Source organism: Haemaphysalis longicornis, unplaced genomic scaffold, assembly GCF_048455015.1.
Source record: "Haemaphysalis longicornis isolate Haplotype H1 unplaced genomic scaffold, Haemaphysalis longicornis Haplotype H1 scaffold_1, whole genome shotgun sequence".
Taxonomy (NCBI): Eukaryota; Metazoa; Arthropoda; class Arachnida; order Ixodida; family Ixodidae; genus Haemaphysalis; species Haemaphysalis longicornis.
The window spans coordinates 240,307,873-240,334,620 of NW_027526203.1; the positions used below are offsets into that span (position 1 = coordinate 240,307,873).

Genomic DNA, 26,748 nt, shown 5'->3' on the forward strand with positions numbered 1-26,748 from the left:
TGCAGTGCTTTTCAGCATTTATCATGACCCCTTGCTCCACAAAAAACTGTTTTGTATAAAAGATGCAACTATCAAGGTTATTTCTTTAATTACTACCCACTGGACTGGCTCAGTGGCTACGGCTTTGTGCTGCTGAGCCCAAGGACTAGGGTTCAATACCGGCCGCGGTAACTGCTTTTCTGATGGAGGCGAAAAGCGAAAACACCTGCGTGTCGAGATTTCGGCGCTTGTGAAGGATCCCCAAGATGGTCAAAATTATTCCAGAGCCCTCCACTGTAGCGCACCTCTTAAAGTTTTTTTTTTTTTTTTTTTTTTTTTTTTCCATTTCACAGCAGTTCCCTAGGGGCAATTTAAGTGAAATAAAGACGTGAAACAACTACAGCCATCACCTCATAGCCCACGTGTTGCTTAGGCGCGTTAAACCACAACAATAATTATGGTTGCCACCTTTCCCCCCCAAAAAAAACCAGCCCTTTTGAGGGGGTGAGAATGGGGGGAAGGGGTATATAGGAGGTTGAATTTGTGTTGAAAAACAGACGCCACGTTTTTTTTTTTTCCCCACAATGCAATGCCGGCTATTGTAGTGTTTTCCTGGCGAGAAATCAGCATAAAATTTGTGCAGAAAGTGACTATGAGTATCTAAAAAGGAAATGTGAGGAGGAGGAGGAGGCAAAACGTTTTATTGAACGTGATTTTATGGAAACACGTGACGTATTTTTTTTTGCTCACGTGTCCTCGCACAGCTTGTCGGCACTTATTTATCATTGTAGTTGCTGAATTGAAGCTTATGAAACGCCAAAACTATCATAATCGCGGCCCGATGGCCAAAAAACTGGCAAATGACAGCCGGTCTTAGGTATTGACCGGCAACCGGCCAGGTGGCAACCCTAATAATCATTCCTTAATTACTTATCCTATATCACCATGGTTTTAAGACTTGCAGACCATGTCAGTTCAGTTCACACTGGGAAGGCCCAACTTTTATGCTATTTCCATCTAGAACAAGAGCATTGCTACTTGTAGCGAGTTGCTGCAGCCGAATTTTCTTCTTCACCTTAATCTATCACTGTTTTGTTCCAGCACTAGTACTGTATTGATGCTTATAGCTTCCACTCTGGAATTCTGTTATGTTGTTATGTTCACACAGCCGTAATAGTGGCCGCCGGTTTATTGAAGCGGTGTTGTGAAAGCGTGCACAGCGTGCAGTTCCACATAACACCTTGCACTTGTGTGGCCTTGGGCGGCGGTATATCATTCCTCCCTCCCTAGACGAAGTCTGTAACGATCAGGCGGGCATCTGACCTCTGGAGGTCGCAGCCATCGAGCTGTATGAGAGATGGACGAGGGTGCATCTTCGGATGATTCCAGTACCTCCCTTGACACAAAAGGACCATTCGCAAATCCCCACTTTGTTGGTTGTTGCAAGGAGTGTTCTGCCTGGCTTGTGGTTCTGCGTACCTATGTGATCCATATGGCACCATACAACCTCTCTAGTGGAACATTTGACGAGCTATGATCGGGGACTGACGCGATGTACAAGCTCGCTTGGAATCCGGTCTGGGGCGGTATTCTCGAGTTTTGTCCCTTTGGCGTCCCTTTCAAAAGTGTCCCTTTTGGCGAGCCCTGATTGGCTTAAAGCAAACCGGAAGTGACGTAACGCAAGCGCAACAAACCTACTGCCAACGTCCATTGCTTAACCGGAAGTACGTCACGATGAAAGGGACTCGAAAGGGACAGTTGCGAGAATACCGCCCCTGGTTTCTTTCGGAATAGGCGGGTAAGCACACTGTCTCCCTTGGAGAAGAGTAGTGCTTTGCCCAGTCCACTGTCTGTTTCCTTTATTTCATTTCCCATCAAGAGTTTCAGTAGGTCAAGCGGGTGGAAAAGTTCTCGGCCGAACGTAGCTTTTCCGGGTGTTGTTTCCATTCCACTGTGGATTGTCGTATGCTGCCGAAACAAAAAGCAGGAAATCCGGCGTTGTAGCCTGTGTTGTCTCTTGAAGCAGTGCCCTCTTAAACTCAGCAACATAACACTCCACTTTTCCGTTCGTAGCAGGATGGTACGCTGCAGATGTTGTGGCTTGTACATCATTTGCAGTGTGTAGAATTCCTTGATTTCGCTTGAGACGAAAGCAGTTCCATTGTTGGACACAACTTCTTTTAAATGCAAAGCATTTCAGTAACTCACGATGTCACCCGCGTTGGCGTCCGTAGTCCGCACGCTCACTGCGCATGCGCGTCGAATCGAGGCGATAGCGAACACTCTCTCGCGAGGGACATTGGATTGGATTCGAACACTCTCTCGCGAAAGGCATTGGATTGGATTCGATTGGATTGGCTTGGATTAGATTGGATTTGGATTGGATTAAAGTGGATTGTGTTGGATTGTGTTTTGTCATAGCCGCGGCACGTTGCGTCATAGCCGCGGCAGACGCGCTGGGGCCGGCGCATGTGCAGTACTCTCTCTTCCGCGGTTCCCCCTCCGTCGGGCGCGCTGCGCATATAACCGGTGTGCCGTTCTCCGGCGAAGAAGCAACATCCGTGTTTGGCTCAAATGCCTAGAGTCCACGCCGCTTTACAAGTACGCCAACGTCGTCGACTGGGACCGGATTACGCAGTCCCCTCAACGTATATAAGCGGCGGAGCGCGCGTTCGGAATTCAGTCAAGGGCGTCTTTGCTTGGCTTTCGCTTGACGTCACGCTTTGCTTGACTCGAGTAGATGCGACGCATTTACTCGAGTTCCCCCTGTGGGAAGATGCGGGCGGCTTTTTGGTATGCCAAATGCGGCAAACAAGCTTCGTAGCACGTTAATAACGGCTTCTGATGTTGCTTGTGTCATGTGATGAACTTCAACCCATTTGGTATGGGCGTCCACTGCAACAAGGTAGGTATGTCCACCAATAGGACCCGTAAAATCAACATGTAGCATGTGCCATGGCGTCTGTGCCGAAGTGGTGTCACGACAGCACGCGCGACGTGCAGTTTCACATAACACTTCGCACATGTGTGGCCTTGGGCGGTAGTATATGTGTAATTCACTGTCCTGATCAGATGTTCACTAAAGCTGCACTACCAGTGAATGGCGCTGAATGGAACATCAGTATTACATCGCTCTCCATATTGAAAAAAATCGGCACTGTTTCCTCTCACTTTTCTCATTGTTCGTGATCATTCAGCTGTTTTTATTGCAAGGTGTGCAGTACTTTCTGCAAAGACTAAAATTTTGCTTCACAGGTAGTTCTTTTTTTATTACGTAGGGTACCAAGAGCACACCAACAACCTTGTAGGTACGCCTCGAGCTTTGCAATGGCTGCACCGCCTTGCCGTCGCTTCTCCATGGCATCCACGGGACGACGTTTCATTGCTGATAGGGGCTCATGCAGTGTTTTGGTTCTCTTTCACTTCTTTTTGCCTTTCCGCGCCATAAACAACTTGTTATGGAGACGTCTGCAAGCAGATAGTACGTTTAGCGCCCTTGAATAAACAGCTGTGGCTGGGTAGAGTGCTCGAACGCCAATAAAAGCTGTTCGGAGACGTGGTTCTGCGCGCTTCTTGGCAGCTCTTACAGGCGTCGGTGACGGCAGCAGAATATAACCACTGTCTCCTCCGAATACGTCAGGCACAAGTGAATTCTACTGTCACCTGGTTTAGGCTTGATACAGGTATATTGAGACGTTGTTTTCGTCTTGCAGTGCAAACAATAAATGCGGCTTCGTTTTGAATATATTCGTCGTAGAAAAATGTATCGGGGATGTGATGACCCAATACCTGAAAACCACTTGTGCCTTTTATGGGGATATAAGCCACGTGAAAATGTTAAGCATTGCCCAAAGCATTGTCCATTGTCCAAATTTAGCGAAACCACGGAATAAGTCGAGAAGAAACAGAATAGCTGGTACAGGAATGAAAAAAGAAACGCAGTGCAGCTTAGGAAAAGGTGTAAACTCAAGCCAATTAGGTCTAGATGCGAAACGCACTGCTATTTCGCAGGATATGAGAGGGGCGGAGGGGACGCTTCACTTTCGTTGTGTCCGAATGTGGAACGAAATCAAGGAATGAACGTTTTAGTAATCCCACACAGAAGCTGCGCGATCACTTTCCTTTTGTTTTCCAACTTTAACAAATGGCTGATTACTCGGCCGATGCATTTTTTGAAGTGTACAGGGTAGGCAGTAAACTATAAAAGGTGTATGTTGTTGGAAGAATGCGGTATCTGATAAGGCCAGCAGATTTTAGTCTGTTGTGTCTGCAGGCTCTCTGTGTGTCATATCATGATGTCTCCAAGAAGCGTTTAGTCCCGGACGCGGCTTGCAGAGGATATATAGCAGATGATGAATGTATCCGGGTGCTCAGCTGAGGAAAATACGACCCAGGATTATATTCTTTGTCGTGTGCTGATCCTGCAATATAATTTTGCCTTTTCCACCATACTTCTTTCGTAGAATGTTCATTAAATTTATTCCACATTGGCTTGTCCAGCTTAGTGATCAATATCCGAGGATCAATACTGGCAAGCGTAACTGGCGTGCTGTCACATATGAGGGCTCCGCTAGATTATGTAAACGCACAAAACCAATTTAAATCATTGTGTATGGCCGTAGCACGACCATCTGAAGAAACGCTGCTTACAGAGACAATGTTAGAAAATTTAAGGGCAGTGGAATTACAGTAAGCTACATGCATATGCCAACTTCACAACCCCGGCCTGTGACACGCTTGGACCGAATGTACCACGGTAAGATCACCTCAGAAACATTTACACTCTCGTAAACACACCACATTTGAGAAAAGAGTGCCTGCTCCACATTAATATGTATTTCCAAAGCATGCAAACGGTAAATCTCAGTCGTGAACGTGTCGCAAAAGCAGTGGCGACAGTAATGAGCGGGCCGGAGATTTCCGCGACTACTTCCGAAACGGAGGGGCATTTCAGTGGCGCCCCTACAGGCAGCGCTCAAGGCGTATAGCAACAGAGAATGTACAGGCAGGCCAAAATAATAAGCGAGCACAAAAATTCAAACCTGAAAGAAAAACTTAAAAAAGCCGCTTTATGAAAGCAAAATCAAGACGTCCTGCTGTCACTGTACTATGCCTGCTTTTGCCACTAAGCCATGCCATTATTCTAAATTCAATTTTTAACATGCGTTGAAATCTCAAAACATGGGCATTTCCGGTTTTCACCTCCATCAGAAAAACTGCCACCGGCGCAGGGATCGCGCCCACGTCCTTGGGCTCAGCAGCATAATGCCTTAGCCACTGAGCCACCTAGGTGGATATTCCAATACTCTAATAAATTCTGCACCTCAGAAATTGACCACCTTCGTTCGTGATTTTTGTTTACCATCATGGTTAGACTGTATGAATAGTTGCTACAAAGGTTAGAATAGTTGAAAAATTCAGCCTCTGCAACAGAACCGGGCCCCAAAACATTTTCAAACACACACACAGTCAGTTTGAACGCTTGAAGAAATGCCGATAAAAACAGACTACGCAGCAAAGCCGTTATTTGCCACGCGGTTCTGCAAAACACCAGACAGCCTTTGGCCGCCTCCACTGTTGCAGCGTGTGCAGGCTGCGAAACTTACCAATGACAACCTCCCAGTTCTTGACTTCTTTGGTGACTTCGTACGCACAGCGCATCTCCGAGTACGTCATGCCGCCAATGACGAAGACAATCAGGCGGGGCACATTCTTCACATTCGGAGTGTTCTTGTCCTTGTGCCAGTGGCCATAGCGTTGGCTGCAAGTGCATACACATCGTCAGTGCCGGGGCACAGCAACAAAGCTGGCAGTCAAACACTTAGTCGAAACTCTGCAAGGCATTTCGCAAAACCTGGATTTTTACGACGCGGTCACCTGGCTAGTTTACAGCAGGTTTTACAGAATGCATTTCGTAATGAAACCTATGCAAGGCATTTCGTAAAACCTGGTGGTGCTTTTAGTTGGGCTACGGAGCACACTTGTTTGTCGGTCCCTTTAAGAGCCCTCACTGTTCAACTTGATTTCAGCAATGGCTTATCACACACACCTGATGCCAACAGGCTGGGGACTGTGCAACAGAATGGATGTCAACAAAACAGACCCATAGCCCCTTCAGCTTCCCCCATGCTCGGTAGGTAAAAATACGGGGCGATGATTACCTTGTTGGTGCAGACCTCCCATACCCCGTGGGGGGCACGCGTCCTCCACTCAAGTAGGGGAAGTGCTTCACGTCAAGCTTGTCCTCAATGGCATCCTGCAACATGGCACCGAACATGGCCCCAAGTTACAGAACAGAATGGCACAAACGTTTTCATCTTTTCTTCCAAGCACATCGTAAACAGCACCACTCAGCCAAATTCATCACTTTGTACCCTGGCTCCACTTCACGCAACCATTTTTTATATCCTCAAACATTCCACTTCACATCTCTCGTAAAATGTGTCATTGAAACCAAGCACAAAAAGCTGTTGCACTTGCCCAGTTCTCAAATGCATCTACAGTTAGTTCCACTCCAGCAGTTTGTTTTGTTCTCCTCCCTATCCCGTTTCCACAAATGCTCAGTTTCACAAAGTACCCCGCTGTCAGGCGTCCCCAGCTGCCACGATTTCTGAAAGCTACACTGCCAAAATCATGTAATGCAGTCAGACTGGTCAGCTAGAATAAAGCTATCAAATGAAGTCTTCTAATACATTGCACAAATTAAAAAGAAATTAAAGTGCTACCTCATGTCCCTGCCTAAGACATAACCAAGATTGCTTCCGATGCATTGTTGTTACGTGTTCTTCTCAGTTGATTCTGTTTAGTTACTGTTACCGTGAACTTTTACCTACTGACTTGCTTTACCTTATTTGTGTACATATCCCTCTTTTCCTTCATGTGCTGCTATTATTCAGTGTATTTTAAGTTATTCTGTACAGGAGGTCCCACTACAGTCTCCGCCCTTGGGACCTCCTTCTGTATATAATCCCCATGTATAATTTTCGGACACTATTAATAAATTGATTGATTGACCGATCAATTGATTGAAATAAAAGCTTATGTCTGGGTAGACCAGCCTTCAGAGGTTGCCGCTTTCTGATGAATATGTCAAATGATGGCAATGACTAGAGTTTCATACAGATTTGCACAGTGCTCCCATACGTGCTTTTAGATTAAATTTTGAATGGGATTTCTATTACTACTGAACATAAGTGATATAATTTGAAATCGCTGGGTCCAACATACACGGCTCTATTGTGTCACCTGTTGTTGCATAAAAGCCCAGGCAGACAATGTCTTTAGTAAATGCCTCACTCGTTCAGGTAGCTACGCTACTCAAGTGCTGGTGTGCTTGCTTACTCTGATTTGATTTGATTGATTGTAGGGGTTTAACGCGCCAACGCAACGCAGGCGATGAGGCGCGCCGTAGTGGAGGGCTCCGGATTAATTTCGACCACCTCGGGATCTTTAACGTGCGCCGAAATCTCGTACACACGGGCGTTTTTGCTTTTCGCCTCCATCAGAAAAGCGGCCGCCGCGGCCGGGAATCGAACCTGCGACCTTGTGCTCAGCAGCGCAAGCTTGCTTACTCTCATCATGTGCATTTTGAAGAAACTACCTACAGGGGTGAGACAGCTTAATCAGATTTGGGAGCAGTTTTTGGAGCAGCGAAATCTCGATTTTGGAGCAGAAGAACCTTTATTTGGAGCAGAAGAACGACATTTATTATGTCACCTTATAGGGGCCTAAAAAATCACATTTTCGGCAACTCCGGGGAGAAAAGGTCACTTTTTAATCGGTTTTGAACGTACATAACACTGAAACAGCATTTCAATAAAGTTTTTTTCTATTCCACTACCCTTCCACAAACCATTTTTAAATTCTGAGGCTCTATGCATAGATAGGGTGGAGCGTCGTTGTAAATATCCAATTGAAATTATTATTTTTCTAATCCCAGACTGGGCTTTACGCACAGCACCACGGCAAAAGTTGCGCAAAGCAAGGTGACAGTCGTCGCACCCCACCAGCCCTCCCATTTCAATCCCCAATGTGCACGTTCCCTACGATCGCAATTTGAGTGATGTTGGTACATTTAGCCTCCCCTCCCCTCTTGACATTAAATTTCACTTCAGATAGATGAACTATTATTACTAGCGTGTAATAATAGCCTGTCCCGCTATCAGACACTGCTTGAACATTTTGCGGCGATGTAGCCTGCGGCGCCACTTCTGCAGTGTCGATCGTCCCATTCCCGCCGCTCGCAGGCTCGCTGTCAAGGCAGCATTAACTCAGCGTTTTATAACACCGCAATAAGTCCGAAATGGACCTTTTTCCAGTACCGGTCCCTCTAGCGGCCGCCACGGCGAACTAAAAATGGCAGTAATGGCACGCCCGCAAAAATATTTGGCTTTCGGGGAACCCGTGCATGAAATATCCTGGCCCTGCGGTCCCTCCCGCACTTACCCGTCAACGAGTACCTCTCACATGAATGTCACGGTAGCAGGCGCGCGTTCTCGTCACTAATTTGCAGTGTTCAAAGGGCCCCTTCTCTTTTTTTTCATTTTCGTTACCCCCTCACTCACAGCCACGTGCTGGCAGCGTGGTCAGCCTCAAACGTCCTTGCCCCTTTTCGTAGAAAGCCATTAGTGTGTGGACGCAGGAACCCACCACGAGGTGTCGAAAGAGAAGTAAAATAAAGAAAACGTGCAGCGCTAGACAGTATAGCCGCTCCCTAAGCAGAAAACTGAGGGGTGCCCTTTTATTTATTTCGCCCGAGGCGCCTGCCAAGAATGGCGTACTGGCAGCCAGCGCATGCGCAGATCGCTACTGGAAAAAGGTCCATTTCACTTCAAGCACGCACCGCGCCTCACACTCAAGGCCGAAACTCGGCGAATTTGCGAGCACCACGTTTCTGATGAACTCCCGTCTTTCGAGTAGCGCAACTTCCCGCAACAGACCAAACGACTAAGTGTAAACCCAGCCACCCTCATAACCAAAACCACGGTAGAAATCGGCGAAGAGCACTCTGCCTGAACCACGAGCAACTGCTTTGCTCGGCGGCCATGTTTCCTAACCTTCTCCACACCAAGATGGCGGCGCCCCGTGATGTCGTTCCGGAGATACGGTGCTCCGAAAATTGCCGTTTTTCATCAACTTGGACAAGTAGTTTGTCGCCTCAGTACACATAAGTATTTTTTCTACAGGACTTTGCAATGGTTTTGGATGGGAAGACTTTAAAATCTAACAGAATATAACATATGCAACCCGACATTGTGACTTTCAAAAAGACTATCTCGGGGAAAATTTATGCGGGTTTTTTTATTAAATGATCAATCGATTAAACCTTTACAAACAGCATCACCTTTGGGGTGCTGGAAAATTATGCCGTCAGTAAGCATTTTTCCCCACCGAAACTGACGGGAGCGTTAAAATTCTTGGCTCTCAGACTGTTTTGGAGCAGTTTGGCGCAATTTTTGCGTATTTCAAGCTTTTGGAGCAGCCCGGCGCAGGAAAACACATTTTTATCAGAACTGCGCAATATGCGCAGCTGTCTCACCCCTGTACCTAACTAAGGAAACTAACCCAGGAAACTAACAGACTACCTAACTGAGGAAACTAACTGAAGAACCTACCTAATCCAGAGAAGACCTATGGCACAAAAGCACCATTAGATGAGAACAGAGCTAAGAGTGCACAACGTAGAAGTTGGGTGGCAATTGCATTCCCAAAACCAATAGTTAGAAGCAAGTGGAGCTCTTACAGATGCCACTAAATAAATTGAGGCCACACAAACAAGAAGTCGATTTCTCAGTTGTATTTCTTTAAAGGCTGCTGTGCACTGCCTTGCAGATACATTACTGTACAACTTGGAGATACAGTAGCCACCGAGAACCAAAGGGAAACAATTTGTTCTTAAGTACATCCATACCTAGCCTGGCTGCTATCACATAAGTACTGCTGCTATACTACACCCTTCCTCTTAGTTCGTACGACGTGCAACCACCGTAAGAGTGCCCAGCTGTATCGCAAGGCAGCACTACCCATTTCCACCTTTCAAAGAAGGACAGCGCATGTGACGACCACCCACCCAACGGGTGCAGGCATAAGCAGCGCCCCTCACCTCCATGATGTCCTTCAGCACCGGAGTCCAGCGAGACATCTGGTACGTCTGTTCAGTTATGCGCTCCTTGCGGGGCACGTGGTACACCTTCTTGCGACTGCCCTGCAAGGCCACGCAGCACGCGTCACGCCACTGCTCCGCTCCACCGCAGGAGCACACATTCCTCCTCCTCCCGACTATGCAGTGGTGCACCCAATTGAACAAGAAGAAAATACGTGCCAGACCACCAATCCCCCACCCAGAAGAGTGCACTTTAAACGCCAGTACTTCTCCACTCCTTTAGGCTATACTCAAGTCCCCTGCAAAGCATGCAGCCTGTGCTTGTTAATGCTGCCAGAACTGGTATTATAACAACACCTTTGAGGACTGTAAAGCTGCATTAATAATTCCTTACAGAAAATTTTCAGCATTTCTTCTTCCTTTGCTTTTAGCACGAATTTAGCGCTTTTATTTTATGTTGCAGGCAGCAACTAATCAAACCGAGTGAACAGTATGCCAGACAACCAGGGCTTGCACTTGAAGCTGTAGGCAAGTAAAGTGTGAGCCCGTCCACAACAACTAAGGTCTCAAGATGCCCACGAACAAAAATGCTCAGAAATTCACTTCAAAGAGACCAAAAGACAAAAAGAGGTATACGTCTTATTTCGCAGCAAACTTTTTACTAGTAGCTTTTACGCCAATGAAGACAGAACTGTATATACATGCACCACAAGAAGAGCTGGAAATTAGGCTCTGCGCTGGCCACAATCTCACGATACATAGAGAAAATACTTCCAGCATTATAAGAAGCTGGCGTGTGCAGAGGCCTGGTATTGAGAACGTAAATTGCTAGTGCTGCCACTGCGCTGGGGTAAAATCAACTAGTTTTGCAAACCCCCCTCCCCTTGTGAGGTGCAGTAAGGCAAAAACCATGGTTGTATGACATTCCATTCATCATCACAAGGCAATTAAGTTCTTAACTTCTGAGACCAAGCCAATCAATCAAGTAGTTAATACTGTCACTTTCAACGGGCCAGCTGGAGCAGCTAGGCAAGGATGCTGAAAAAGAGCCGACAGGAAGACGCATTCTCTCTTTTCAACGGCCTCGTCTTGCCACTCAAACTGGCCCATCCCAGAGGCAAGCCAGTGTGGTGCAGTGTGCCAAATCCAGTGCCAACTACAACCAACCTGCAAACTACATTGCACCCACCCGCCAAAGTGCACCACCACATCACCAGAAGTCACCACTGGAAACACGCAAAAAGAGACCAGCAAACAACCTGTGCTCGTAATGTAACAATGTGCGCACCAGAACACCACCAGGGCAAAGGGGCTCCACAAGTGACAACACTACGCTGGCCAAAGGTCTCAACTTGTGCTGGCATGCAGGATATCGCGGTGGGCACAGCTAGGTACCATTTGTGGAAAGGAAAAAAAAAATTATTACTCCTTCGAGGCATGTTAAACAACAGCTGCTGAAACAAACACTAGAAAAACAAGATTTCACTAGGTGCCAACCTAGGGAGGCATAAAATTTGTAGTGTGACATTGCCACCATAGCCCTCAACAGGCTAGGCCCTTACACTCTTTTAATATGCACCTTGACCTGGCATTAGTGCACACAAGCCTAGCTTTTGTCTTCCTTTTTCAAGGATGATTACTTTGGCTCTGTAGTTTTCCCAAGGTATATAAAGTGAGCTACAAAAATGCAAATGCATAAAACAATGTTACCACACTGAAATCTCGTTCCAGAGCAACTGTGTCATCTAGACAGAACACAAACGCTTCAGCGACATACCACAGTTAAACTGCACGACTGACCTGTGTCACTTATGCAACTTCACAACTACGTGCTAAGACTAGTACACAATGCTAGCGTCTACACCCTAAACAGTCAACTCGCTGCTGGTGGACTGTGGAGAAGAGGGGCTCAGCAGGCCAGACATTTGAGACCCCTGGCCAGGGGAGGCAAAACTACGGCTGCCACTTACATCCACACACAAAGCAACACCAGAGAGACGTCTACGCAGAACACGATGGGCTGAGAGAAGACCAAACCACCGACCGACTACTGGGACAGGGGGAGGGGAGGCTTTCTAGTACACTGGGACACACACCAGGGGCGGTATTCCCGTGTTTTGTCCCTTTTGTGTCCCTTTCAAAGTGTCCCTTTTGAGCGAGCCCTGATTGGCTAAAAGCGAACACCCGGATGTGACGCCATGCAAGCACGGCGGAGCTATGAGCCGTGGCTCCTCGGAGCAGACGATTTGGAGCAGACGATTTTTCGTCGCAGTTCGCTCGCGGAACAATAAACACATAAAAGATACTCTGATACGGTTTCACTTCTTTAAAATGCGTTTGCAAGAACAGTTACGCTATTTGAATAAAAGGCCCACTGCTTAACCGGAAGTACGCCACGATGAAAGGGACGCAAAAGGGACGTTTTCGAAAGGGACAGTTACGAGAATACCGCCCCAGGAGGCTTCCCACAACGCACTGGCGCACGCGCAAAAAGAAAACAAGACACGAGAAGAGGTGAAGCTGAACGGCAGCGGCAGCAGCAGAGGAGGAGGGGGACGCTTTTGTGCCTCGTGGATGTGTGCCGGCAGACGTCATCACAGACACACACAGGGCACCCCAGTGCCGCAGGCAGCGCGCAGAGAAGAAGAGACAGAGCAGGCATGTGGCCCCCGGTTGGTACCGCCGCGCAACAAGAGGGAGAGAGAGAGAGAGAGAGGAACAAAAAAGTGGTGACGTACAAGTCCCAGAACTTCATTGGTAAACTGCTGAGATAACAGTAGTGGGGTGTGCGAGTTGAACGGCGGCAGTTTCTCAACCTCTCGCTGCTGTAAACAAAACTTGCACACATGTAGTCAGGTGCTCCGGGGGGGGGGCTGTCGACGGTCATCACATCACTGCGCACGCTTCACTCAAGCAACCGACACACACTCCTCGCAGCAAAACAGCCAACACTCTCACTCCCAGGACTACGTGCAAAGCCTGGCGAGATTGCTGACATGTTGTTGCTGGCGGGGGCACGCCCATTGCAGGCCCTTTCAGCACTCACACAAAAAACTTGACAATTTCTCCGCCCGCATTCATCTGCACCAACATTTCGCAAGTACGTAACAATCTGAATACAGTCAATGCCTTTTTAACTTTAAATGGCAAGCTGGACTAGAGTGCTAGCTAGATTTATTCTCGATAAATTATAGTTCTTTGCTCATCACAATGCATTGTGTATTTTCAAAAGAAGGTATTCACACCAACAAAACTAATCGAACTACTGCCAAATTTTCTGGAAAAAAAAAAACCCAACCATAAAACCATAAAAGGATATTTATGTGCAAAGCTGGAGTGCGACTTTCCGTTGAAAAATTTTGTAACATTGTTGCAGGACTGATGCAAACAGACTGTACGAAAATGTTTACCCTCCCTCCATAGACTTCTCCATTGCATGAAAGCTGCAGCTCACTCAGATGAGTTCCTCTGTTGTACTTAGCAAGAACAGCAGTAGCCGCTAACATGTCCACACCACTGAGTTTCATACCAATGTATACTAGAGAAAAACTGCCGCTTAAGTGCCATGCCACCATAGGGAGCCATCATACTTGGCCTAGTTTGCAAAATGTCTTCTTTTCGCTCCTGATGACAAAAGCAACAAGAAGAATAATATTTTTTTCTAGTTTATCTTGCATGAAGCTTTCAAAAATCCTTAAAGTGCAGCTTACATAGACACTGGCGCCAGAGTTCTTTCTAGTACAGTAATCCCTCGTTACTCGAAGTCATAAAATCCACTGAAACTTTCGAGATAAGCAGAGTTTCGAGTTTTAAGTGAAATGCCGAAAATTTGTGGCCAAATCTCTGAAATAAGACTTAGTGCTGGGAACGAATGTTCCACTACACAGGGGAGCTTTCGTGATAAAGGCAAGGCAATTGGCAGGAAAAACGAATGTTTGTTATTGCGATGAAAGAGCTGCATGATGCTCGCCTGTTTTGCATTCGCATCTGGTGCCAGAAAGTTTTCTCGGGCTGCTCAATGCATCGCATCGATTTTTCATCGCCGTCACTACGTTCTACCTTGATTCAAAGCAGGTGTAGCATATGTGTTTCTGGCATTGTAGGCATTTCTCGAGGCTCCTCGTCGTCTGCATGACTATCTGCGTCGTCAACAGCTATCTCAACGATGTAGGCATTGGACATCATTCTGGTAACAGGGACATCAGCCTTGTACACAGTGTACTCTGCTCAAATTTGCCATTCATGACCACGTAAGGTGAGTAGTGAGAGCTCAGCGTTTGGATGGAGACCTTTTCAGCTGCCTGTAGCTGACTTAGCCTTGTGTCCTCTCTGTCGACTTTTCGAGACATCTGTGGTCCCCCCAAAAAAACATTTCGAGATAAAGGGGAGCAAATACATGGCACCTATGAGAGGTAAATGCATGGCGAGAGAAAGTTTCGACTTTACGGATATTTTGAGATATCCAAGTTCGAGTAAACGAGGGATTGCTGTATTCATTAGTATGAAACTCTATGGCCCACACAAGACAGCTTAGAGCCTGTGTTGCCTGGATTTCTGAAGCACCAACCCTATCCTTGTCTAAGAACGGAAAAGCATTCCAATTTTAGGTCACAATAACACAAATCTTGCAATATGTACAAGATTGATTGATGCTCTGCTTCACGTCATTTGTAAAGAGAAACCTTGCACTAATTTTTTTCTGGTTGCTGCAAATCAGCACGCTTTAAATATTTTAACGGGGTCATGCAGACAAAATACATATACACAACCTCGTTAAATTTCAAAGAAATAGCCTTTGCAACTCAATCAACTCAATTACAGCCATGAAGGATGTTTTTTTCTTAACCAAAATATAAATTTCGCACTACACGACATCAGCAGTGACATAATAAGGGGAATAACAAAAAATATGTGCGTTAACTGCATGTTAGCTTTCAACTAACATGATCAAGTGGAACTAGAGGCACCTACACGCAGTCATGTTTCTAGGCAGTGCCGTTGTTTGGTGGCTGCCAATCGCATAAACAAGTCTGCCAAAAAGTCATTATTACATCACAAGCCCCCACAGGAAAGTGGCTAGTGATTTGCCACTGCTCGTTCCGTCTCCCTCAATATCTAGGTTAGATGATGGAAGCTTGCGTTTCAAGTGGCACCACTGTTATTGGGTCAACCCAGTATTATGAATCAATCAAACTTGTACTTTGTATTTGTCTTCATGGCCTTAAGCACACTCAAAGGCAAAACTTATTCAATTTTTACTGCAAGAACTCACAGCTTTTTCATTATTATTCGTCGACAAGAAAATGTATTTTCTTGCTTAAAAATTGAGGAAGTGAGCTGAAAGCTGCACCTCACTTCCCTACCACATTCCCCCCCCCCATCCCCCCCCCCCCCCCCCCCCCCCCCCAAACAGAGTGAAATGTCACAGAATAATGTGAGCGAATTGGCCAAAGCCATTCTAGCAAAGATTGTAAATGCTGCCAAGCAAAGGGTTCCCAAAGAATTGTTCGCATATTCCAAAACACATTTTTGGCCGTATACAGCAGGCTTTTAAATAAGCCTCGGCCGCCTGTCCTCACAAACTGTGATGTCACAGATCACAGGGCAGGTAGTGAATGGCCTGGGCAAGCAGCACCTGGCTTGACATTATCGCCATTTGAGTTCACTGAGATTTTCCCACCCAGTACTGTCTATTTGTCAACAAGGTAGGGAAATCTCTTGACATAGAAACTTATTTGTTTCAGTCTTTAATGCACCTTCAAAACAAAGCATGGTGACAGTTGTGCAGAGGAAAAAAAAGCAGGCAGTGCAAGCTGTTGGAAACAATGTGAGCAAGATAAATACGCTTGCTAGTCTAGTTTAAAAAACATAGAGATTTCACACAACACACAACCACTGACTCTTAACTGCACTGGAATGAAAAAATCATTTTGTCCAACATGCAAAGAAGGAGACCATGCTACTGCAGTGTGTTTTTTTTTTTCCACTCAAATAAGCTGGTTGGAGAAACACATTTTTCTCCACACGTATTCATCAAAATTTCTTGCTGGTTGCCAACTGGATCACACTACTCTTCAGTGCATTTCTGACAGGATTCTACATACCAAACTAACTTTCAGTTCTCACACAGCTTTGACTGTAAATAATGGCAGGCTGTTGTCACTAAATAATGCAGTATTCCCTGCATAACAAAAGACACTCACTTTGAACAGAAAATGACCCATAGTGCCGCTCCGTGAAACAGTGCAACCGCCACCAACAAATAAAACCACACACACACACACACACTGCCTTGTACTTAAAAAAACTGCAGAAGGAACAAATGAAACTGTGCTGCCACATAATCGAACATCCAGAGGGACCCTGAAACTGAATTCAACAAAGCCAATATTGAAAAATATCATAACATCAGTGAATATGAAGAACAAGCATTGAAAACACTAACAGTGCGCTTAGCAGAGTTCACGCAAGGTTCAACAGTGCGTCAATCTAAAAAAAAAAAAATAATAAAAGCCATACAATGATTTCCGTTGGTTTGAATGAAACAGGTACTGATATTCTATACTCCCTAACTACCCCGTTGTCTCATATATGCCAGTTATTCAGTCTTTTTTTTTTTTCCAGAGAATGTAAAGCCAGGTGCAAAAGAGCAACTAACACCTTCTAGACAACAAAACTGCTGCTACCAAAACCTGTACTGGAAAAAACTGGTTTCAAGTTACCCTTACAACACTCAAGACACTGGTGCCTCTATAAGTGCACAGCTAAAATAGGGGTCCTTCTAAAGACGCTTTTAAAGCAAATGTCACATACTCCATAACCATGCCACACAGCATAAAAAATACGAAAGCTGGAAGAACATAGCCACATATTTCTTTTTCAAAAACATGCATGCATACAACTGCTGTAAAAAAGAATGTATGAGCACGAGTGAGTCGAGTCGGAAGGTAAAACGGCCGCCACAAAAACTTTTAAGCAGAGTTAAAAAAAAAAAAAAACTTACGTCGGTCACGATGTTTACCCCAATGTGTGCCATGTTGGTGATGATGCACTTCTCCGTGGCTGGTATCTGAGCATGCTGAATCAGCTTAGTAAGATTTTCCTCAGAGATACCTGCACACAGAGGTTTTTTGGGAAAAGCTCAATATGCATTACTCTAGGAAAGGACAAAAGCGTGTGCTCACTTATACAAACTGAACATCAATAAGAAGAAATGTTAGCTACAACTTTGTCCCAGGGCGCACCTTTCGTAGTTTCAAACATATCATCTCGCGCCAAAGAGAAACACCTCACATATTACACTCTCAGTCAAGAAAATTCAATGGGGAGATTCTAAACCACCCGTAATCGCCCTTGTCACTGTGCACTCTCACGCAGACCTCATTCTTAATAAATGCCCGTGGGCCAACTTGCAATCGTGACCAAAGCAGCAAAGTAGGCCAATAACGATGCCCAGCATAGGACCTGACTCAAAAAAATGCTGCTGCTACTGTGACATCATGCAATGCAAGAATGACATTTCCCACTACTGAATGTCACAGCGCAGATCTTACGTTGTGTTGGACTGGTCACTAGAGCGCCCTGGAGTACTCTGGAATGTGGCTGCACATTCAGGTGGTCAAAATCGACCGCTCAAAGCATGTTCAGCTGATCATCTCAGAGCTTCAATCTCCAACTTGGAGCTCCTTCAACTGCTCTGACTCCGAAGTGTGCGCACTGTCAAGATCTGGAGGCGAGCGGGTCATTTGACACTGGCCACCGCATCGGTCACCCACCAAGTTGGATCATTTCTGCACCTTTACGACCGAGGCCCAGCCAACAGTTGACAACATGGCATCAGTCGTGAAGCGGCGCAGATAGCTCCGGCGACTGCTGAACCAGCCTCAAGGTCCAAACAAAGTTTCACATGTGGGAAAGGAGCTGATAATGTGGCTAAAAATGGCAGCGCAAATAGTCATCCCGGTCACTTATAAAAGCGGCAATCAAATATCCGCCGTTGTCGTGAGCCTAAACACCTCTAGGCAGTCCAGCCAGCTGTTTCGAACGCTTTCAAACCTGTTGGAAATGACGCCACAGGCGTGCTTCACCCCAGCGGCACAAGTAACCAGAAGGCCCCTCCCACTGCCGTGCGTGTCGAGCCCCCACATAACCAAGATAACCTGGCTTTCCATTTCACTTCGTTTACTCAACAGAACACCCTGGATGAAGTATGGACGACCTGCAATGTGCAGAACATACTTCAATTTTTAAAATTTGGTCTCCTTTATTCTTCTGACTTAACAGTTCGGAGAGCGGCGCTCAGCAAATGGACATCAGCTCGACGACATCACCCCATGGTAAGGAAAAGAATGTGAAATAGTTGAGTGTCTTCGATGTTTTTTAGGAACTCGTGACACCACTTCACATGCATGGCTCAGCGAGCAGAGACAAGGTGCTGGCAGCGTTCACAAACTCATGCACGTAGCCGGCACTACCATAGGTTGGCGTACTCACTCGTGAGTACACTCATTTGTACTCATTTGTACTCAAACTCACGAGTGAGTACGATGATGAGTGAGTACACACCTAGATTAAAGAAGTGAATTCGATGACGAGTGAGTACAGGGGTAAGTCCACTACTTGTGAGTACCGTACTCATGAGTACACTACTCATGAGTGTGAGTACTCATGAGTGCAGTACTCATGAATATGATTACTCATGAGTATGAGTGCTCATACTGATGAGTACAGTACTCATGAATAGTACTCTCAAGTATGAGTACTCGTGAGTATATAGTACTCATGATTACATAGTACATGAGGACTATGAGTACATAGTCTTCATGAGTACAATACTCATGAATACTGTATTTGTGAGAGCTTGCACTCGTGAGTACATGCACTCGTGAGTACAGTAGTGCAAGAAGTTCGCTCACGAACTCAAGTCTGGACGTGCGTCGAGTCGCAAACATTTAGCGCTGCCGCGGTGCAGCTTAACTCTCAGGGATGGTAAAATCATACAACGAAAACTGCGCCACCCCCCTTTCCCTGTCCCTGTTTGGCGCTGTTAGCATTTTTTGGCGGTCGCTCGCTCAGGGGTCGCGGTAAACAGGGAAAAATGAGGCGGTAAGGTCCCGGCGGGAAGTGCAGCCGCAGTGACTCTGTTTCTATGGCACGTGTTGATTGGCGCAGTTGTTTTTGTTTACAAATACACGGCCTTGGAACGCATAGCTGCTTCGTTCCACTTGCTCAGTTATAGTTGCTTTAGTGGAGGCGGTGGGCGCTGCTAACAATGCATGCACTACGCGCACCCAAGTCACTCTTTTCCGGTCTTCAGCAGTTTCCGTAGACGCATGTCACACTGTGTAGTCGTTTCGTGAGCAGAAATGCTCATTTCAACAGTCGCAGCTAATTTACGTGATTCGTGTCAAATCGCCTGCATGGTTTGTGTCACCGAAATAGTCTGCACCATGCTGCTGTGCGCATTCAACCGATAATTTGGCTGATGTACGTGTGCCCATATGGTTTTATTAGGCTCCCGTTTTGAAACTTTTTGCTGAGGTTCGCTAGGACTATGGTCTCGTGCAGTCCATTTACAAGTGAGCATATAGCCCATCCAACAGGCGTGGCGGTGTAATTTGCCCCTGCATTGGAAATAAAATATCCGAATACACCAAAGCACGTTTGTGGGTTCCTAATTAGACATCATAATGCCTAGTTGAATGCGTGCGACGCCTTGTTTCGCCTCGCATTATTTGTCGAAGAGCTCTGGCATCTTGCCGCTGGAGGAGCGTTTCGCTTTGGAATGGTTTTGCTTTCGAATGGCAACCCGATGTGCCACTTTTTGTTTATGCCACCGTGTGATGAGGAAGCTGACGACGATGGTAAATTTTAGGGGTTGTTTTTCCCCTACCTTCATCTGGTATTTACTGGCGGGGCGACCACCCCTCGCTAGCATCTACTGCCGAGTTTAAGCTCGCTCTGTGAAAGGCCTCTTGAAGGAGCTGTTTTTATATGATGAACGGCAACGCCATATGCTGGGTTTTTATAGCTTAAGCTTGCGTCTTGGAACATCTCGTAAACCATGTTGCTTGCCTAGAACGACGCAGTGCAAGCTATCACACCTCCGAAAACGCGTCTGAAAACTTTGCCTTCGAGTTGACAAAGCACGGGAGAGAAATTGGACAGTGCTGTAACGGCTGCCAAGCACCGGCAGCAACTGGGTGCACTGCGACCCACGACTGCGAGTGGTACCGGCTCCACGACCCCCCCCCCCCCCCCCAAACAAACAAAGAAACAAACAAACAAACACAAACACAAACACACAAACACACACACACACACACACACACACACACACACACACACACACACACACACACACACACACACAGTCGAAAAGCAAAAACGCCCGTGTGTACGAGATTTCGGTGCACGATAAAGATCCCTAGGTGGTCAAAATTAATCCGGAGCCCTCCACTACGGCGCGCCTCATCGCCTGCGTTGCGTCGGCGCGTTAAACCCTACAATCAACACGCAGCACACACAAACACACACAAACACACACACACGCAGCACACACGCACACACAAACACACAAACACAGTTTTGGGACTGGGCCATCCCAGCTCAGTCACCAATGTTGCGACGTTATGCGACGTTACCCTGCTAAATCTGCTATCGACGCGGTGCAAAGCAGAGCTACGAAGTAGTCGAGCCGACGGTGATTTGAAGCTGTATTGAAGGACTACTTGCCTAGCAGGTGTTGCGAAGAGCTACTGAGGACGACGTAACATTGCATGATGCAAGACTGCGTCAGCTGTACCATTTGTTAGATGCAACGTTGCGTTAACCGTAACTGAGGCTATTGTTTGGATGTAGCCGATACGGCTCGATGGAACATCCGGTCCTACTATATTTATTCCCTACAGCGTGCTGCGCATCCTGGCTTGGTTTCACCTTGCAAGACCGATGAAAACTTATTCTAAATAAGAAAGGAATTGTCTACACAATATTGAAATCAAATGCAAACAATGACAATCGCAGAAAGAGACAGATGCTGACGAAAGTTGAGCGACACGATGTGCCTCGAGAGCGCTAAAATATTTGGCAACTTTGGTACCCTGTACAAGGCTGCCGTTGTCTCATTGGTGGAGTTTATTTGCACTGCACCAAGCAGTAATGATGATATTTGTAACAATAATATTTAACGATGATAACGATGATATTTACCACCTTGCATAATTGACCAGATTAGTAAAAACATTGTTGAATACGATCAAATGTTAGTGCGGATTATGTACAAGGAAATACAGGTGAGAACAGATTGAGTAGAAGTGAGTACTATCAGTAAGCTCCGATGATTCGGAGAATTTCAGAGCACCGAGAAACGAAAACGAACGAGAAAAGCTGCCGCCAGATGACACGCAGAAAACCGCAATTTACGGCCACGGCAGCACCGAGAAGACCCGATTCCCACAAGAGCACGACGCGCACCAGACTCCGGTGCTTTATTCCTGAGAACACGAGGAGACGCCAGACGCAACGCGAGTGCTTACGTTCCGTATCGCTCTCTCCTGTGTACGCGCCTTCGCGTAGTGCGTCGCCCTACAACTGTGCACAGTGTAAAACATTTTCTTCCCGTGCTCCTCTGTCGTGGTGTATATGTAACCTCAGTATTTCTAATTAGTTAAACGCTTAAAAAATTTTCTTGTTTAGCCTTTCATTCAAGCCACGACCTAGCTCACATGGCGCAGTCGAAAGGATCAGGATTTGAGGCCACGGGAGGACGAACGGACGAACAGACAAATGGCGTGGACGGACCGCACGTCAACGGTGGTCGACCCACTGCTGATTTCAACAGAGAAACAGCAGTTCGTGAGCGCACTACTATTACGAGGGCTGCCCTGGTCTGGCCGTAAGGACGGCATCGTCTCGTGTCTTCTACTGGACAACGAGCAACGTCGCAAGCTCTCCAAACGAACTTGCAAGCGGCGCTGTTTGTGAGGAAGATGCTGCGTGAAGAACGAGAAATCTTTCTGAGACAACTGGCGAGAGTTAGCCACAATTTTGTCACAGCGCCTGAACTGCACGAGATCCGGACACAGCAGCACACGAACGAGACGACGCATACAAAATTGTGGTTGCCTGCTCACCAGACCTCTGCCAGGTAATTGCTACGATTACAAAAACGAAAGCGCTTAGTGCATTTCTGCGAGATCACGAACACACGCTGCTGTGACACCGGGCGAATCGACGAGCTACATCGCGCGCGCGTAGGTCAATCCAGCAACGAGCTGGAATGACGCGCGTAATAGAATGGCGCGCAACGTATGCAGCTCGCACGAGCCAGAAAGCACCATGCGCCTGGCACCCGCTCTTCCGGTCGAGACGCACACGAACAAAACGCTAAAGCGCTGAATGCAACGGGGTTAGTACGTACATTTTCAGCACGTGCTGTCCTGGCCCCGGTCTGCGCAACCAACGACATTGCATCCGGATTGGTGGATAGGCCACGACGAGCGAGACGCATGGCGCACAGAATGACCCATACGTGGTGAATGACCGCACACCAATGTTCGGGGAGTTTCCCTGAAAAAACGAGACGCACAGCGCACGAAACGCACCAGAGGTGACGAACGAAATCCAACTTGGACCGGTGGACCGGTCCATGGCGAACGAAAGGCAAAGCGCATGGAACACGACCAAGCCAGCACACTTGCAGGAAGCCGATGTTTGCGCCATCCTCCGCTCCCGATGCTGCTATCCGGACTTGGCCAGCGAATGTCACAACCGCCGAAATCAACCTTGCCACAAGCAACAAATAACCCAGCGCACGCGGTTCAACCCTACTGGAATGTACGAGCTCTCCGGCACCCGCTGCTCCAACCCGAGTCCAGCGAACGAACGACATTACTTACACTCGTGCAGGTAGGTCCGTCAACGAGCAACGACACGGCCAGCGCTTGCGGCACGTCCAAGCCGGAACGTAGAAGATCACCGGCACCCGCTGCTCCAATCAAGACTCACACGACAAACCCCATTTCGTACAAGAGGATGCAGCCGCTAGCAAGCGGAATTGGGATGAACAGAACGGGACGTTATTGGAACGATAGCAATTTTAGCATTCTCGAAACAACAGGAAAAGAGGAGAGCTTGAGCGACGACACCGACACGGCAAGAACGCCAACGAATGAGCCCGATCCAGACGACGGCATCGAACACCCAACTGATGATGTGACGCTTACGACGCCAAAGAATGTGGGCCGAACGGACGAGACGAACTACGCCTGCTTCCCCACCACAACGGTTTCACTTTCGAAGCAACCACGGCAAAAGCGAGCACGGAACCGCAACGATTTTGACCGATCCGCCACGCCACCATACGACAACACCACTCCACCGCACGCTAAACGAAAAGCCAACCGGCTCCAGCACCACCCGCAATGCACACGTCAATCGAAGCAACGTCCTCAATGCGTCGAACTATGCCATCCCTGCACACCGCTGCTCGCCAGCGGACAAAACGGCCGTCTACGCTCCCACATGCATCAAGCACGCAACGAGCTACAGGAACACGATAGTCGACGGAAGCGACGTGACTAACGCAACGCCATAAACGCTGTCAAGTTCAGGTCCGACTGCGAATAAGCGGACAGTGATCTGCATACCAACGGACATCAATCTACACGGACACCTAATTGTGCCTGGGGGTATTGAGTATTGAGTTTAGTATTCGTAAGTAGTAATACAAATTGAGTACTCATGAATACAGATTGAGTACTCATGAGTACAGATTGACTACTCATGAGTACAGATTGACTACTCATGAGTGCAGATTGAGTACTCATGATTACAGATTGAGTACTCATGAGTACATATTGAGTATGAATACTCGTGAGAACAAGTGAGTGAGTACAAGTGAGTACGATTTCAAATGAATATGTGATGAGTATGAGTGATTTTGAAAACAGGCGAGCTTTTTGAGTCTGAGTTTGAGTGAGTTCTTTCTGTTTTGCCAACCTATGGGCACTACAGACGTAACCGCTCACCAGAATAGCACTCTCGCCAAAAGCAAAGGTCCATGTGTGGGAAAGGAGCTGGTAATATATCCTGTAATCACAATAGAAGTCCCCATCCAAGCTGGCATTGAAAGCAGCCATCAAATATCCACCCCAATGATAAGCCTAAATGCCTTCAGGTAGCTCAGCCGCTCAGTTTCGGTTGCAGAGCAGTTAAAACAATGCCTCCGCCAGCCTCCAGTGTTTTGATGTCCGCACGAATAGGTGAGTAGTGGTGTAGTTAAGTCAAAAAGTCATTCAGCGTTTAGTGCCCTTAGTACCTTCAATTTATGGCACTATAATCAACCAACGTAGGGGCCAACCTGCCTTTACACCTTGGTGTCCCTCTAAGAGTGCGCACAACCAATTCCTCAACTGTCACGCCGGGAGAGCCCTACCATTTTTGGAGAGTATGTAGAGCAAGATGATCCGGATCTTGTCAAAGTTGGACACGGTGGTGTCCAGCAGGATCGGCACAATGTTCCGCATGGGGTCCTTGATCTTTTCACCCTCTGCATCCGTGCCCATGGCCAAGTCCTGGGAACAACCAGAGGCAAACACAATGACAATCCCACCCCTGGCATTTCACACTACAGACAAGCATGGCCTGAACTGTGGCAGTAGCGTCAGCCTAGTTGTCTAAAAACGTGACTGTTAGAAGTTAGGAATCTTCTGCGGTTGTGGTTCCCAGCTGCAGCTTGAGAAACAAACTGGATTCTACGAAGTCCCACTACGTTAAAGTTAAAGCGAAAATAAGTGTTCGCAGTGGGAGTTACTGGAAAGTCCTGAACTACGAAGTCATGATTTAGACATGGCAAGAATACAAAGTATATTCCAACTGTGATCTATGAAACGGCATAAAACTAGGATCATGTGTGTGACACTGAAAAATGGTGAACGACCATAAGGTGCCGCAAAGACTTTCCAGATTAACCTTACTAAACAGAACTTCAAAGTGCTTGCATTTTCTTAATATAGTCTCTCCTGTTAGACATTCTGGGTGTGAGTGGTGTGAATATTTGCAACCTCCGATAAAATTTACAAACACTGCTTGCTACTGAGTTAGCAGTGCCCTTCTACCATTTGAGATACATAAACGTTCAAAAATATAAATTTCGTTACACATCAGAGTTGGCAGAGCTGCGAAGTGTACACACACTCTCTATAACCACGTCTGGCACCCTCTTGCCACCTTCTGCAAACGATGCCAAAGGTGTGCAAAAAAAAAAAAAGCGAAACTGTGTAAGCATGCCTAAAATGTGCATAAAATTAAAAAGGAGCCATGAAGAGAAAATACAACTTCGTTTAATTTGAAAGAACTATGATTCAGTATCTCACTCAGCTTCATTACAGCCACAAAAGATGTTTTTTTAACGAAAAAAAAAGCAAGAAGTATTTAAAAACTTTCAAATTTTGCGCCACAGAGACGTCTTATGAGCAAGAATGACGTCATACGGGCTAATAATAAAACATAATTTTCAGTGCGTTAAATGAACGTTAGCATTAAAGTGATGTGGTCAAATGGAACTAGAGGCCCCATTACAGACGTCCAGTCAGGTGTCGTCGTGACAGGTCAGTTAGGCGGCCGCCAATCGCACAAACAAGGTTCTGTGACATTATAGAAAAGTTGCGGGAAATTGGCTAGGGGGTCGCGACTGCTTCAAACGTTTTCTTTAATATCGCCGTTATTTGTTAGAAGATTGAGATGATATTGGTATCATTGTTATCGGGACTGAGCAGTGTTTCTAATAAACCAAACTTGTATTTTGTATTCATGGCTCCTTTAAGAGGGCCATTGCACAAAATGAACCCGTATTTTTCCCGAGCACACTTTCTTTGATTTCTGCTGTCACTGTTTATCTAATCACTTTACTGATTGTCAAATTATTCCTTAGCCTAGTCAAGACAGTACCATTACACACATTATTCCACCGTGACAGCTACACCACTGACCTCCTCCTTGGTGTTGTGCCAACTTTTATACCCAAACTACATGCACCTGCTAAAAGAATCTTTAAGGTTAGAGCATACACACTCGGACATGAAATCAAACGCATTTCACTGAGGTGAATGCGAGGAGGCAGCACTCAAGCAGGGGGGAGGGCTGCTTGGCTATGTATGATAACACGGCTGATACACTCCGAACACTCCCCCCCGCAGCACTCCACACAGACTATCCTGGGCGTAGCCTAGCCATGTGTTTTCTTGCTTGCTTGGCATTCTTTCTCTCTATGACCTCGATTAACTCTTTCGGGACCGCTCCCATAGGCCATCGATCACATATGATCGATGGTTTCGCACGCCTGCAGAATACAAATTTTCGCTCGATGGAACACCAAGCAACATCTAGGAGATAGTTTGAAAACTGGAGTTTTTTCTTTTGTGTTCTTTTTTATCGCCAGGCGGCAACGCATCAGATATTTTATTCTGACGGGTGGTGGTTTCGAATGTAAACAAACATGGCGCAGGGGTGAGACAGCTGAATCAGATTTGGGAGCAGTTTTCGGAGCAGCGAAATCTCGATTTCGGAGCAGAAGAACCTTGATTTGGAGCATACATTTATTACGTCACCTTAGGAGCCTAAAAATCAAATTTTTGGCAACTGGGGGGGGGGAGTGCACTTTTTAA

The 26,748-nt window shown here is 46.6% G+C and overlaps 1 protein-coding gene across 4 annotated transcripts in view; it reads right to left on the reverse strand.

The window, feature by feature from the left end:
* LOC144143123 (protein ROP-like) overlaps nt 1-26,748 on the reverse strand; it is a 46,725-nt gene that overhangs the window by 1,909 nt on the left and 18,068 nt on the right. Inside the window, exons 10-15 of one of the 4 annotated variants that reach the window (XM_077674940.1) lie at nt 24,519-24,657; nt 17,085-17,194; nt 12,820-12,903; nt 10,082-10,183; nt 6,141-6,235; nt 5,586-5,740 (exon numbers count right to left, since the gene is read on the reverse strand). In XM_077674940.1, the coding sequence (XP_077531066.1) occupies nt 5,586-5,740; nt 6,141-6,235; nt 10,082-10,183; nt 12,820-12,903; nt 17,085-17,194; nt 24,519-24,657 (685 nt within the window). Of the gene's footprint in view, nt 1-5,585; nt 5,741-6,140; nt 6,236-10,081; nt 10,184-12,819; nt 12,907-15,812; nt 16,451-17,084; nt 17,195-24,518; nt 24,658-26,748 lie in introns of those variants that run through there. The other 3 variants (XM_077674932.1, XM_077674943.1, XM_077674948.1) reach the window with 3 other exon arrangements.